This window comes from Rhea americana, unplaced genomic scaffold (genome assembly GCF_003343005.1).
Source record: "Rhea americana isolate MKP2758 unplaced genomic scaffold, rheAme1 scaffold_217, whole genome shotgun sequence".
Lineage (NCBI taxonomy): Eukaryota > Metazoa > Chordata > Aves > Rheiformes > Rheidae > Rhea > Rhea americana.
The window spans coordinates 1,453,404-1,465,826 of NW_028186317.1; the positions used below are offsets into that span (position 1 = coordinate 1,453,404).

Sequence of the window (12,423 nt, forward strand, 5' to 3'; positions counted from 1 at the left end):
CGGACACTGCTTTCAGCACCAGCAGGGCCAGGCTATCCAAAGGGAGCGACCTGCTTATGTTTTTGCCTTTTCACCTTCCCGCTCCCTTTCTTGACTCGTCTTTGTGTTTTCATTCATATCATACAAACATGGTTAGAAGTCTCTGATTCTCCTCCTCGGCCTTCACAAACTCTACTTTTCCTCTAGATTTTTCCTGAGAAGCCCTTTTTGCTACCATGCTCTTCTACCCAAGCCTCCTTCTCTGGTCTTGCTCCTCCATATCCATTTGGGCAATGTTGATCTTTTTGTGTCTTAAGGGAGAAAAAAAGATATGCTGAATCCTTTTACAACTAGATACAGCTGACCAGGAAGGCCTGCATGTGGGGCATCCTCTGGGTGTCCTGCATACTTCAGTCTGCAATGCACACAGGCTTGAGAAGGAAGGAAAGTTAATTTTCTGGGCAGTGGATTATCACCAGAGCAAGAAAGTTAGTTCCTAATGATCCTACAGGTGCCTTGTATGACACGACATTGCTGCATTCAACAAAATTTGATCCTTACACTATCCATGCATGAGATCACCACTTCTAAAGTGAGGATGAAAGCACATTCTCTCATCTTTTTGTTTCAATGATCAGCTATCTGAGACAGAGACTCTCTTGAACTACAGACACAAACACTACCCAGCACAGTGAGATCTCTGCTTTAGTTGGAGCATCACAGTAAAACAAATAACAAACAATAAAAACAGTAGATACACAGGCACCAAATGCATTGCACAACTACACACTTAGCTGTAGAGTTTCCTTACAGAGACTGGTTGAAGGAGCCAACTACAAATATACTAAAACCTTCCACAAATAATTTTATAGGATTTATCTTCCTTTGCAGAGGAAGGGACGTTTCATGGCCCAAACAGGTTGATTCTGCCCCTTACTTATAACCCACAGAAAAAAAAAAGAAGATACATTCCAGCTAATGACGTTAGCAATTCTTTCCCTTCCCCTGCCTTAAAGGTGGCTCAGGCCTTTATGCTTATAAATCATTTTATTGGTAGTTGAAATACAGAGGCTAGAGCAGCCAACTGTAATGCGAGGCACACTTCAAAGGGAACCTGCTTTCATTTCATAACAGTTAAGGTTTTATCAGCCACTAAAGATTCCCCCTGCCAGAGGATCCTGTTACGCCATGTTAAGCCCAGGGTGAAGGCTACAGCTGTTAAAACCAAACCATGGTGGGAAGAAGATGAAGAAGAAGTTTTGAAACTGCTGGTCCACCTGTGGAGACATTGCTCTGGAGGCTGCTGGAACGGGCTTTTGCAGAACTGCCTAGCTGAACTTTTCTACTGGGACAAACTTAGTTGCCACATGGAAAAAGAACTGTTCAGAGAACCCAACAGCCAATAAACAGGCATAGCAGAAACCTGCTTTTTCTTAAAAAGACAAAGTTCTTTGTGATCACTGGTCTGGGCTTGGCAGAGGGCTCCTGCACTGTGTAAACCTGCTACCTTTCAAGGGCAAGCAACAATTTGTACCTGCTAAAAACACCGCGGAGTTTGTGAACCATTTTCCAAAGAGTACATCATATAGACAGGAGACCTTACAAGAGCTAATCGCTGTTCTAACAGCTGTGGACCCAGCATCTTGTTTCTAAACTTACTAAACCCAGGGCAGAGCAGAACATTGTCCTGCATTTCACCCATTATGACTACCCAACTAACTGCACCATCTGCTCACTCTCCAGCTTAGCTGTATGTAGCCCCAAATGATGCCTTCCTTCAGAGGCCTGCATCCTGCCTTTAACCTCTCCACAATCCTGACTCTGCTCCATCTTCYGTGCCCCTTTTCAGATCCAAATACATGAAGTCTTCCCAGAGAAACGGGTTTATAGAGTTAAAAACATTCCCCTACCTTATAGGGGCTGCTTAGTTGTAGTGAGGAAAAGCACAGATACATGAGCACCCACACAGAAAATAACTTCTGAGAAGATATCTGAACGGGTTGTTCTTGTTTTAGTCATGCCCGGGATCAGATAAGATTAGAGTCCCTCATTGGGTGACATGCTGCACTTCTGCAGAACTTGCTGCCAGAAGGATCCTGCATGCTAATTATTCAGTGCAGAATATTACTCAACCTGTTACCTTCACCATCTTCTTTAGAGATGGGAGAGGAAGGCACAGAGAGGCTAAAAAACCTCTCCAATCCATCACTGTCTGCCTAGCAGAGCCAGCTGATTCCAGAACAGCCAAACCTCCTAGTAACCTTGCATTTGGCACAAAAGGTTAGCACTGGTTTTTATTTAACCTGAACGCCTGCACGCAGCCCTGCCAACAGCCTACCCAAGATGTCCTAGCAACTCGTTCTCAACCAGCAGAGCAGCGGAGAAGGGCTGTGGAGACAGCTGCCTGCCAGGATGGGGCTGGACTGAATTATCCCCGCAGCCGCTGAGATATGGGTCAGCTCCCACAATTTGTCAGACAAGGAGAGGAAAGGAAGGTCAAAGAGAGCCTCCTGTGGGAAAGAAAGCCTGTTGTGTTCCTGCTCAGCCTAATCAGGACTTGATGTTGGAGAAAGATGGATAGGATAAATGAGCTCATAAATGAAAACAGGGATAGAAGAGTCAAGTCATGTCCCAGCTCTCCAGCAGAATAGAAGAGATGCAACATGTGTTTGTTTTCACAGACCCAAGAGGTTGCAGAAACCAGGTGGAAAAGAATCACATGGCCACTTATGGCTAAAGCACACAAAAAACTTCCACCAAAATCAGAGAAGGTGCCTCCCAGCAGCAACTACTTGCACGGAGGAGGCTTTGCCAGAGCAGGTCCCTAAAGGTCACCTCAGAAGCAGGGCAGTTCTTCACCCTGCCTTGCTTTGTCCACACTAGTTGCAAGCGCTGTAGATGCTGGGCTTTCTAGCAGAATCATGCAGGAGGTTTTTAGAAAGGGCGACAGAGTGGCTCTTGCTGCAACAGTGGCGAGAGACCAAGTGTAGTTACTGCTCCATTTGAATGTCTTCTTTCAGATGCTGCTGAAAGTCAGCTCTTCCCAACTGAAAAGTGCTGAGATGTTACAGTGAGATGGGGTCCGGTAAGTCCCTACAACAGCTTAGTGATGGTTATGCTTCCTCTGCCAGGAGCTGAGGAAAGCAAAAACCCAACATCAGAGACATGCAAGCATCATTGGGGCTATTCAGATAATTCCTTACAGAACATGAAAGCAGCCTATGACTGCACACAGACTTTAAGCATGTAGATTTTACCTGTACATGTAAGGATATGGCCATATCTACTGACGCTTTGGTTCAACGTTTAAAACACTGAGCTTCTGTCACTTGTGAGTGATATGGTTAAGATAAATGTTAAGCAAAGTTAGTAGGGCAGAACAAATGATTCTTCACAAAAGAGATTATCCAATGAATTTAGCCTATATTTCTCTTGGCATTTCCCAGCTCCTGAAGGTGTTAGCTATTTATAACTGTCTATTGAAGAGTTTAAACACAGCTTCTGGTATGTGGATTTTCTTGCCAGCTACTTTAACAAATCATTGTTAGTAGTGAAATATTCAATGTATGACATTGGTTGTTTTACTCTTCCTAGTCTTTGGTTGGCAATCTGGAAAATAAATATTTTAAGAAAATAAGGTAGGCAGAAAAAAAGAAATGCATTTTTTCCCGCAGGAGTGCAGTTGCTCACATACCTATAGTAAACAATCTGAAAATTTATCATGCCACAACCACTTACTCTACCAATAGTGCGTCTCTGACTTAAATGTCCGTTACAGTATGAACACCTCATAACCACAAAGGGATTTCATCCTCCAGACGGAGAAACAGCAGACAGGAGAAATGGAAGAGCTCAGTCCACTTCTGTAGTGAGACATCCTGCCCAAGTCAGGATTTGAACTCATGGATTGACAGCTCCAAGCCCAACCCTGCATAGAGATGCAGCTTTCCACTTACTGTAATGAGGAGGTTTTATGTTCAGCAAATAAGAAAAATTAGCACCATGCGAAACAGCTATTGGATACTGAATGACTGTTTGCAAATACAGTTACTGTTACATTTTCCAGTTCTGCATTTGATATAGTGTGCTTGCCTCTCAGTGATTATTTCAGTTGTCAGAGAAAATTCTGTTAAATGAATAAAATGAAAAACCACTTCTGTTTTACTTTTCTGTTTATCTCTCTATAAACTGTATGTCTGAGGATGAATGGGACTTGTGAAAGCTGAAAGAGCTTCATCATGATGAATTCACTGCTGTCATAAAGCAGCTGCAAGGCATTGTGGTTTGTGAAGTGCCTTCTCTCCACTTGAATACCTGCTTTTTAGATGGCCCATTCTTAATGGTGTTAGAGCTGCATTTAAACGTTCCAGAACCGGCTTTGATGTTCACATCTCACTGAGGTGTATGAGATGCTGGGGAGTAGATTTCCTGCTGCTATTGTCTGGCTGGACATAGACTGGGCTCTAACAACAAACCAGCAGCAAACTGATTTATACTATCAAGTTTTTCTTTGCAAAAGAAAAAGCTATGACCCTTTAAAAATACCTTAAACACTGTAGAAAAGGGATAGAAGAGTAAAACATCCTGGCAAACTCTGCTCTTAATTCTTATAAAGATTTTTCATTATCAACCAATCTATTTAATTGGTACACTAGTAAATAGAAGGCCTCCTTCCTGAACTGGGGAGATCGAGGAACAGCCTCAGGCACCCTGGCTGCTCGAAGCAAGGGCACACTTAACTCACTTTACCTGGCATACTGCATGGTGGCTGTGGTAGAATTAAAAATTCAGCCTAGCATATACATGACAAGTGTATGAGACTCAGCTTGGTCTGCCCTTGTTGGACTGCAAATTTTGTGATGAAAGTTCTTCTCATAAAACCTCTAGGAGGCCCTATTTGTTTTTAATACAATGGCACAGACACTCTGCTGCTATAAATCAGTGCAACTTCACTGATCTCCATTTAGCCCAGCTGAGGGTGCAGCGTTATACACTACCATTTCATCCAAGAAACTGGGACCTAGTTCATTGCTTTGGCCTCTAGGTCCTTTTTTCTTTGTAAGAAAATCAGATCATTAGCATGTGGTTTAGTGGCTCCCTCTTTCAGCTCAGCAACCATAAGGCTGGCCATTCTGCTCCTCAGTCCAAAGCAGACTGAGAACAGCAGAAAGTTTAGTGAGAACAGGACAAACAAGCAGAAAAAAAAGAACAAACTTATCTGAATCTTAATAAAATTCACAATTTTATCTAAAATTCAATGTTTGTCACATTTTACTGAACCTGAATGGATTCTTGTCTCTGCCTCTACAGGTTATCCACAGTAGCTAGCAAGTTTGAAAGAGTATTTTCTGACATAGGTTACTCCAGTTATTTCATATAGATTCCCTGCTGTACAGATACAAAACCAGTTGGTCTAAACAAATTATGTAGCAAAGCCTGGAGCTTTTATTTATTCTTGTTGATTTCAGCCAATGTTTTGCTAGAAGGACTACCAAATTAGGCTTTTCATCTTTTGCAAACTATAATATACTTAACGGAACAGGTCCAACTCCGTTACCTAGCTGTGACTTGACCCTTCAGTGGGACATTTTTCTGTTCCCAAGGGTGCTGATTACTGTATTCCTACTAAAGATATCAAAAGTCTTGATCCTTTTCTAAGAAAACCCTTGTATATGGACATAGGATGTGCTGCAACTTTGAGAAATGATCTTTGGCTTTTGCAAAAGTCAGGTAGAAAAAGATTTGCCACTGAAGCTTGGATACCTGGAAATTTACTACACTTTTCTTTGTATTCAGTTTTGATGTGACTAATAGATGGATTCAGGGCTCATTTAGAGGATATTAGCTGCAGCAAGTGTGCTATGCCTTACTCTTTAACCCAATTTCATTTCTGTTTCTAATTCAGTCTGGAGAGATGTGAAAGAAGAASAGCAAGGCAGAGAGACATCAAGCGCACGTATAGTAAACGAATGGAAAGCGATGCTACGAGGCCGTAACCAGCCTGCCCCTTTCTCTCCTTAGCAGCAGCCCCGTGCAGCAAGGTCCCCATGAGACACGAGGGGGAAGCATCTGGACCCTCCTCACCATCGCAGCTGCATTCAGCAGCGCAGGGTCCTGGCTGGCTGTACCCAGCGAAGCTGCTTCTTTAAAGAGGGCTCCTCTCAGCCCCGACCTCTCCCGGAGCTGGGTGTTGCTCGGCATTGCGTGGTGGCTACTTAGCCGTGCCCGGGCGCACGCATAGGCAGCGCCACCAAGGTTCTCATGGACCAACTGCCACGGTGCCAGGGGCTGTTCTCACCACCTGGGTCGACTATCCAGGCGCTGCAGTGCGTGAGAGCGCTGCTGGCCTGATACCGTGGCAAACGAGCATGCCAAGTCAGCCTCTGCCAACGAGAGCCCCAGCTCCCTGCTCCTGTGCGCAGCCTCTCAGTGCCCTGGCTCCTGCCAAAAACACAGGGCAGCTGTCATGCCATAACCTCATCCTAGCCCTCTTCACAAGAAATGTAAACTAGTCAGACCCACAGGAAGAAAGAAAACATTCTCAGCTGACCTTTAGGAGAGAGAGATTGCCTTAGAAGAGCCAGCTTGGAAACGTCTCAAAGAGTTTCGGAATCAAAACACCAGGCAAACAACATTAGACTCGAGCAGCTTAGCATGACTCGAATTAACGCTCAGAGCCGGGGGTGACCTGCTCATTCCTGCAGCACCCTGCCAGACAATCTCTCATTTTCAGAAAGCATCACCTTAAAATCTGGTATAAATCTTTGACCAGAATGACACCTGGTGACAGAGCATTGGGGTCCCCACTAGTTGTTTAAGAAGTTGCTGGGAAATTCATTTATTTCTCTGGAACTAGACTTCAGAGAGCTACTGGGAAATGGGAAACTGGTGGTTTTCAGCTTCTTCACCTTGAAAATTGAATTACTTTGTGCAAAAATTTCAAACAAATTTGAATGGAATTTTTTTTTCCTGGTGCTCTGTCTAGCATTTCTGAGATACCAGACCACAGTCTAGAATATAGCTGCTTGTTTACTACAGGTTGAAACTGTGTCATAAAATACATATTACATGAGTACCCTCAGCACGCACTGAGATTTCAGAGACAGAACTGCTCTGAGCCTTTTTATTAAACGAAACAGCCATTTTCTCCCAGGCAGAAATCACAACGGTATCAATCATAAAACTGATCAATAAAGCATTGGGTTGCGACTCGTTCTCTCTAGTTTAATTTTGTTATTGAAATAAGAATTTCTCAGTGCATGGAATTTCCTGAGGATTAATAACAGAAATCAGCATCACAACACACCCACCCCTTCTTGCTTCTTATCCATTTCCAGAAACTACTCACTGCCCGAACCATAAGAATTTGGATCAACATATTCGCCTGTGGTATGCGTGCTTGTACCCAGCTGCCTGTGGTATGACCATCTGAATCACCCGCAGGTGATGCTGAGTAGCAAAAGCTGCCATCTATTTTTGGGGAACACTTCTGGTAGGTTTTCTGGGAAAGTTTGAGATAATACTTTGGAATCAAATCTGACTCATTATAGCATAAGGATGAGCAGAGATGGGCTGCTTGCATGGGCTTATATATCAGAGTCTGTATGGGAAAGATGTTTTCAGTGCACAGATTTCTAAGAGATTTGGGACTGAGGCTCATCTGAGGACAATTTGGGCATACGCTCTGCTTTGTCTTATCTTACACATTGATATTGTTCAACTCAAACTACAACTAAGATCCTTGTGCAACTAGTCTTAAAAGTACAACACGTTTGGCTACCTAAATCCACAAATGTTGTTTAAGGGCTGTATTAGGTCCAGCTTATTAGACCTGAGACTGAGGCACCCAGGGTCTCTCTTAACACTGACATCAGTGTTGTCTTGGGAAGTCATTTCTAGACCTAGGCAGCAATTTCTGACCAAACTGTTTTTCTACTGAAGGATGCTGTATTGGCAATGCTGAAGCTGTTTGTGAAAAAACAGCAGTTCCGATAAAATTTCCCTTCGCTGGAAACACCGGGGAGAAAAGCTCCCAAATCATCACAGCATCCCTCTTCATTCTTTTTTTTTTTAACAGACAAGAAGTTTGACATTGTCAGTTCAGATAACCACAAAAACTGAGGTAAAACCCAAAATACACTGAAGACCAAAAGCAGGACTTCTGTTACATTTTCTAAGTGAATTGCTCAGCTGTTAATTTAATTATTCCTTGTAAAAATGTTTCAAAATTGGTGTTCAGGCTGGAGATGGATTTTTTTTTCTAAGCTCTTGAAAATTCTTGCAGAACAAGAACAGTCTTTTGCAGTGTTTTAGTTGCTTTCTCCTCTCAATGTGKCAGCTCTCTCGCAGCATGGGATCCTAGCACATAGGTACATAGCACATATGATATAAATCCAAGCGAAAGAGGGTCATCAACTCAGCCTGACAACAAGCAGTAAGCTTTCTTCTCCTGTCATACTATGTCTATAGCTATGACACTCACAATGGAGGTGCTGGAAGTAAGTGAAGATTTGTGGCTGTTTTGTTTGCAACTTCAAAATCCCTGAGGTCTGAATTTGTTATAATCTGAAGCATGATACAAGGGCTCCTTAACTGCGGATGTAGAGATGGGAGTCAGAGTAAATGATCTGTTTGCAGATTATATTAGTTTATACAGAGCCATGGTCCTAAGTATCCAGATATGATACTGTCCTTGAACCAGAAAGGTAGACATCTAATTCCCAGAGTTCACAAATTTGAACCTGCACTTGCATCCAGGCACAGAACTGCATGCCAATTTTAACCTCAGCACTTGGAAAATGATTAAAAAACAGGATGCAAGTTCAACAAGTTCAAAAATGTGTTCTGTGAGGGGCAATTAGTGTGGATATAGGAGTCAAGACATTGCCTCGTGCAAAAACAAGTCAGTGGGAATTTCCCTCCGGTGGTTTCCCTGGGCAGGGATCTGGCACTGTGGTTCTGATCCTGTGGAAATCCACAGCAGTCTCGATCCTCACTACACTGAGCTTTGGGTTAACCTGTGAACGATGTGCACCTTTGGGTATGTCCAAATCCGAATGCTGGAATCCTGCATCTCAGCCACACAGACACATCAGTAACCCTGCAAAAATACTGCTCACTCTCCAGTGCTCTTCCTAGCAGATGAGAAACTGGAGCTTGAAACTGGGTCCCCCTCCAGCCCCCTCTTGTTGTTCAGCTTGTGAATTTTATTAGCTGTCAACATGTCAAACTTCCACTTATCTGGACAGCTGCGTGACCGGCYGGACTCCAAGGCCTGCCAATAAAGTTTAACAGAGCTATCAGCTTTTCATGTTGAGGAGATTATGGTACGTGGATACATAGGTTCCAGAGAGAATGAAGGAGAGTTGGCTTAGCTCACCCTTCCTATGGTAAAGCAAATAGGAATGAGAGGGAGAAAGAAGCAAACTAATGGCTTGGTCTTTTGTTCGGTGCTGGTACAGAGATCAACTCAACAGGATTCTAGCACAGGAATGGAGTTTATATATGATACAGTAATAAAGCCCTCAAGCAACATCAGAGCTCCAATTCACAGACTTTGCATTTGATCTGGGAATTGGTCAGCCCTAGTCACACAGCAGACAGGAGACACTGTGATCCAGAAGACAGAGAAAGCAGTGAACAAGCACAAAGCGCAGCGCAGGTTAGTCTTGCATCTTTTCTGCGACTATGGGTCACAAAATATTTTCTGCATCTTTTYCTCCACCTACCACTCCCCCCTTTTATTTGTTAACATAACAAGCTTTTGGGGACAAAGCTTGTCTCCAAGTAGATGTTTTCATGGTCCTTAGCACCCAAAAACCCTGCTCTCAGCTGGCCCTACTGTTACTAGAGCTATCTTAAGTCCAAAATACCTCTTTTGGCCTTACAAATAAGACTATAAGGTGGTAGGAGATTCCCTGCTTGCGAGAGTGAGTGAGTGAGTGTGTGTGTGTGTGTGTGAGAGAGAGAGAGAGAGAGAGAGAGAGAGAGTGTGTGTGTGGCTTTATTTCCTTCACAAGAGCTTGACTGACTAATGTTTGTAGGTCCCGAGAGCCAGTAAAAGATCTGCTCTGATATCCAGAAAATTTTACAAGGGGCGGCAGGCTTAAAAGTGGTGGGAAGAAGCTGAGTCTGCCAGGATGTCGGAATGAGAAAGCCAGCAGGAATGTGCCTCGGAGAACAGCTGCTACTAGAGCCCTGGCAGAAACCTCCATGCAACTGCCTGGGAGCAAATAGACGGATTCAGAGATCACAGCTTGAGATGAGGGAAGGGGTCTCTTTATTTATTTATTTAGCTTTCCCTTTCTCTACTTTCACCTCCCTCCCTTCTCCCAGCCTTGTCATGGTGAGGTCAGACTGCCTTGGAAAAGAGAGACCCTGCCTCTGGTTTTGCACTCCCAGGTACTTCAGGGCTTTCCCTTCCTCCCCAGCACGCCCTTATCACTGCTCATGCAGTGCAGGCTTCTCTTACACCATAAAGAGSTGTTACTTAAACTCAGTTCTCCCTTAAAATGCCTGTTCTAGTCTTCTTTCAACAGCAACATCTCTGTTTTCCCCATTATACCCATCCATGTAAGCAAGAGTAATTAGAAACTGAATATACGAAACAAAAGTGGGAGTATTCACACATTCCAACTTCAGGTAGTTTAAGCACCTAAAATTAGCCAATTTCAAGACAAAGCTGGAGGGAGAAAAGCTATCTGCTGCAGTACTAGCACACTCTTGACACCTCTTTGGGAAAAGAGGGCTAGTGGGAAACATCCTTAATCAGTGAACATCCCAGATGCATGTGGGAAATGTCCATTCCTGGACAGCTTGGGAAGCAGCTCAACCTTTTGTGCTTTTGGTTTCTGAGTTAGCACATCAAGCTCCTTCTCCTGCGCACTGCAGAACAAGAAAAAGCTTGTTTTGCTTCTGAGGGGCTAGTTAATTGACTGTTTCCTCGTCACAAGCCTCTGTACTCTTTCCCTTCTCTCTCAGTACCCACAATTCTACTCTAGGCTGTACGCAGAGACCCCTGTACTTAGCCTGAAACCTAATAGCACTGGCCACACGGAGGACGGACTGCTGGGGTCTCCATTTCACTTCTTTAACCCAGCACAATCCCCAATCCCTCCCCCTTTCTTTCCCTGTCCCCAAGGGACTCTATTATACCCCCCGATCTGTTCACACTCCTTATCCCTCTGCGTGTTTGCACACACTGCTGACCCAGCCTTTATCTGGAAGACATAAGGGTCTCTGTGTGGAGTTCCCACAAGGGCTATTAATCGTGTAGATGTCAGAGTCTCCCTGCTCCAAACCCTCCCTTCCTGCTTCTTCCCTCTTTTTCCCTCCCCCTGCCCTCTCTGTACTCTCTGGAGACTAGGGGGAGAAAAAGTTTTATGAAAATTCACACACACAACTAGCAAACTTTGCAAAATATGATCTGCTCCCCTGGGCAAAGCTGGTAAATGGTACAATTTCTCCTAAAACACCAAATACAAACACGCGTACACACACTGCTTCCTCCTAGGCAAATGGAGGAATTTCCTCAAACAGAACATGGGGCTAAACAGCTTGCCTAGCTAGCGACAGTTTGGCTCCTGATCCCGACCCAGATGGAAATCTTCCAGACGGTACCTTTATAATGGGCCAAATCAACATGGCACATCTACAAATCCATGGAACATGAGGAAGCTACAGAACTGGACTGGTATAACTGCTCATACATATCAGATCCTTGGGAATACAGTTCTAGAGAAGAGGTACATGCACATCATCTTTCAACATCCTCATCCCCAGCAGCATCACTTCCTTCCACACCGTAAACACACTCAGAAGCTGTGCCATCGCCACTCACTCACTCCCGGCCTTACCTGAACACGGGCCTCGGTGAGCTTGGTTCTCTGAGCTAGCTCCTCCCGTGTGTAGATGTCTGGGTAGTGGGTTCTCTCAAAGGCCTTCTCCAACTCCTCTAGCTGCTCAGCAGTGAAAGTGGTTCGACTGCGGCGCTGCTTGCGCTTCAAAGGCAGGTCTGGTTCGGATTCGACATCAGAGCCTTCGTCCAGCCTGTTACCTGGGATGGGAAAGAAACGGCAAGTGAGGCTTGTTTGGTTTAAAAGCCATAGGGAGAAAGGCTATTGAAGAAATTAAGTAACCCAGGGAAGTAACCTCAAATCTACACTGATGGTAGCCATCAGAGCAAATACTCCAACTACAGTACATTCCACCAGGTTTCTTTTACTGCTTTTTTTCCACCTTGTGAAAAGACAATCTAACATAATCAGAACTGTTTGCAGGAAAGGGATGATTCAACAAGGTCCACTGTTCAACATGTTACAGCAAAAAAAAAACAAAAAAACAAACAAACAAAAAAAAAAACACACCACAAGCCCTTCACAACTGCCTACTTATCCTATTTCAAGAAATTCCCATTTTTTTGTTTGAAATGATGTTGTGCTTTAA

General features: G+C 44.0%; 1 protein-coding gene across 2 annotated transcripts in view; it reads right to left on the bottom strand.

Moving 5' to 3' along the window:
• PAX7 (paired box 7) overlaps positions 1-12,423 on the bottom strand; it is a 106,852-nt gene that overhangs the window by 43,154 nt on the left and 51,275 nt on the right. For both annotated transcript variants that reach the window (XM_085305224.1, XM_085305223.1), the window contains exon 5: positions 11,835-12,034. In XM_085305224.1, coding sequence (XP_085161350.1) covers positions 11,835-12,034 — 200 coding nt within the window. The remainder of the gene's footprint in view (positions 1-11,834; positions 12,035-12,423) is intronic.